The sequence below is a fragment of the Octopus bimaculoides genome, chromosome 25 (genome assembly GCF_001194135.2).
Source record: "Octopus bimaculoides isolate UCB-OBI-ISO-001 chromosome 25, ASM119413v2, whole genome shotgun sequence".
Taxonomy (NCBI): Eukaryota; Metazoa; Mollusca; class Cephalopoda; order Octopoda; family Octopodidae; genus Octopus; species Octopus bimaculoides.
Window position 1 is genome coordinate 7210857 of NC_069005.1, and position 2530 is coordinate 7213386.

Sequence of the window (2530 nt, forward strand, 5' to 3'; positions counted from 1 at the left end):
CTCTTTCTCTCTCTCTCTTTCTCTCTCTCTCTCTCTCTCTTTTGATACCCATTTTTTTCCTTTCTTTCTCTCACACAGGGCAACTGGGTTTTCCTGGCCAACTGCCACCTGTCTCTAAGTTGGATGCCCCAACTCGATAAACTGATCGAACAGTTACAAACAGATGTTGTAACCCACAGTGAATTCCGTCTTTGGTTAAGCAGCAGCCCACATCCTGAGTTCCCAATTTCCATCTTACAGGCTGGCATCAAAATGACAACTGAACCTCCAAAGGTAAAAAAAAAAAACAAAGCTTTACTCTTGACCCATGCTTCTCAACCCGGGGTCCCTATGGCCCTTGGGGATTCGTTGAAGGTTTTGTTGTTAATATTTATCTGCAATAAACTGATAATAGTCCTGCAATACACAAAATGTTAAAAAGAGAGTTTTATACAATAGGCGTAGGAGTGGCTGTGTGGTAAGCAGCTTGCTTACTAACTACATGGTTCCGGGTTCAGTCCCCCTGCGTGGCACCTTGGGCAAGTGTCTTGTACTATACTATAGCCTTGGGCCGACCAAAGCCTTGTGAGTGGATTTGGTAGACGGAAACTGAAAGAAGCCCATCGTGTATATGTATATATATATGTGTGTGTGTTTGTGTGTCTGTGTTTGTCCCCCCAACATCGCTTGACAACCGATGCTGGTGTGTTTACATCTCCGTAACTTAGCGGTTCGGCAAAAGAGACCGATAGAATAAGTACTAGGCTTACAAAGAATAAGTCCTGGGGTCGATTTGCTCGACTAAAGGCGGTGCTCCAGCATGGCCGCAGCCAAAAGACTGAAACAAGTTAAAGAGAGTAATTCCTGATAATATTTAATTATAAAAAATTTGATGATTTTTTTTTTTTAATCATCTGATGACCAGGAGGATTTATCCATGCCCTGTAAGGAACCAATGGTCAACATGGCGGCTTTGAAGAGAATAAAGCTTGAGCTTTTCTCGTCAACCCCAATAGTCAAGGCTTGTCATGCCATCTGTCTATAGGTTCTGGGTTCAGTCCCATTGCATGGCACCTTGGGCAAGTGTCTTCTGCTATAGCCTCAAGCCAACCAAGGTTTTGTGGGTGGATTTGGTAGACGGAAACTGAAAGAAGCCCGTCATATGTATGTATGTATTTGTGTGTTTGTGCTTGTCCCCCCCTCCCATCATCATTTGACAACCGATGTTGGTGTGTTTATGTCCCCGTAACCTAGCAGTTCAGCAAAACAGATCGATAGAATAAGTAACTAGGCTTGCAAAGAATAAGTCCTGGGGTTGATCTGTCCGACTAAAGGCAGTGCTCCAGCTTGGCCGCAGTCAAAGGACTGAAACAAGTAGAAGAATAAAAGAATATAACCTGTTTTAATTTGACATTTCCAGGGTTTGAAGGCAAACATGAAGCGACTTTACAACCAGCTGGAAAAGAAGAAATCTGATTATTGTACGAAACAAGAAAAATACAAGAAGCTACTCTTTGCTCTCTGTTATTTCCATTCTGTTCTGTTAGAACGGCGGAAGTTCCTGATGCTGGGATGGAACATACCATATGAATTCAATGATTCTGATTTTGAGGTAGGGTCCCATCTCTCTCTCTCTCTTCATCTATCTATCTATCTATCTATCTCTTTTTTTACCTTGATTGGATTGGTCTTCTTTGAAATTCTTGATTATTGATCTTGAGTTCTTGATCATTGATTGATTATTGAGTCTTTGAAATTCTTGATCATTGGTCTTCAGTTCTTCTTAGAAATTCTTGATTATTTTCTATGTCAAAGGTCATAGAGAGGACACTTGTCAAGTGTCATGCTTGGATTTGACCCTTGCTGAGAGGAATTTTGACAAGTGGACTGATAAACCCTGTACAACCAGTTCCTGTTCAATAGCAGACTGTCTGCTGTTGTTATTGGGAGGGTCATCACATCAATGTCATCTCATCAGTGTGACCAACAAACCTTCAACTGATTGACCAACAATAAAGAAGTGATGTTGAACCAGTGCATGTGTTTATTATCATTGACATAATGATCCTCCCAAGACACAACAAGATTTGTTTCAACACACAAATCCACATCAAGAATCTTGCAAACCAAATACAAAAGTGAAATTAAGATTCTGGGTTTCACTTCAAAATATGGCTGGCTCTGATGCTTACCAAAGTTGCCCACCACCAGCTATTTGGTATTTAGCTCTCAAAATGTTCAATTTCTTCCCTTTTTTTTTTTTGGGGATGCAGGTCTCAGAGAACTTGCTGAGTATTTATCTCCAAGATTACGAGGAAACCCCATGGGACGCTCTTAAATATTTGATTGCTGGCATTAATTACGGAGGTCATGTGACAGACGATTACGACCGACGTCTTCTTTTTACATACATCAATGATTACTTTTGTGATCAAGCTCTTACACAGCCATTCTTCAAGTAAGACACTTCTTCCGTTATTCATTCATTTCTGCCATCCTTCCTTCCTTCCTTCCTTTCGTCCTTCCCTCCATCCGTCCTTCCAGCTTTCCT

At 41.1% G+C, this 2530-nt stretch overlaps 1 protein-coding gene across 1 annotated transcript in view; it reads left to right on the forward strand.

Moving 5' to 3' along the window:
* LOC106877328 (dynein axonemal heavy chain 2) overlaps positions 1-2530 on the forward strand; it is a 141464-nt gene that overhangs the window by 98420 nt on the left and 40514 nt on the right. The window contains exons 70-72 of the mRNA XM_052976818.1: positions 79-273; positions 1400-1591; positions 2253-2437. Of these exons, the coding sequence (XP_052832778.1) occupies positions 79-273; positions 1400-1591; positions 2253-2437 (572 nt within the window). The remainder of the gene's footprint in view (positions 1-78; positions 274-1399; positions 1592-2252; positions 2438-2530) is intronic.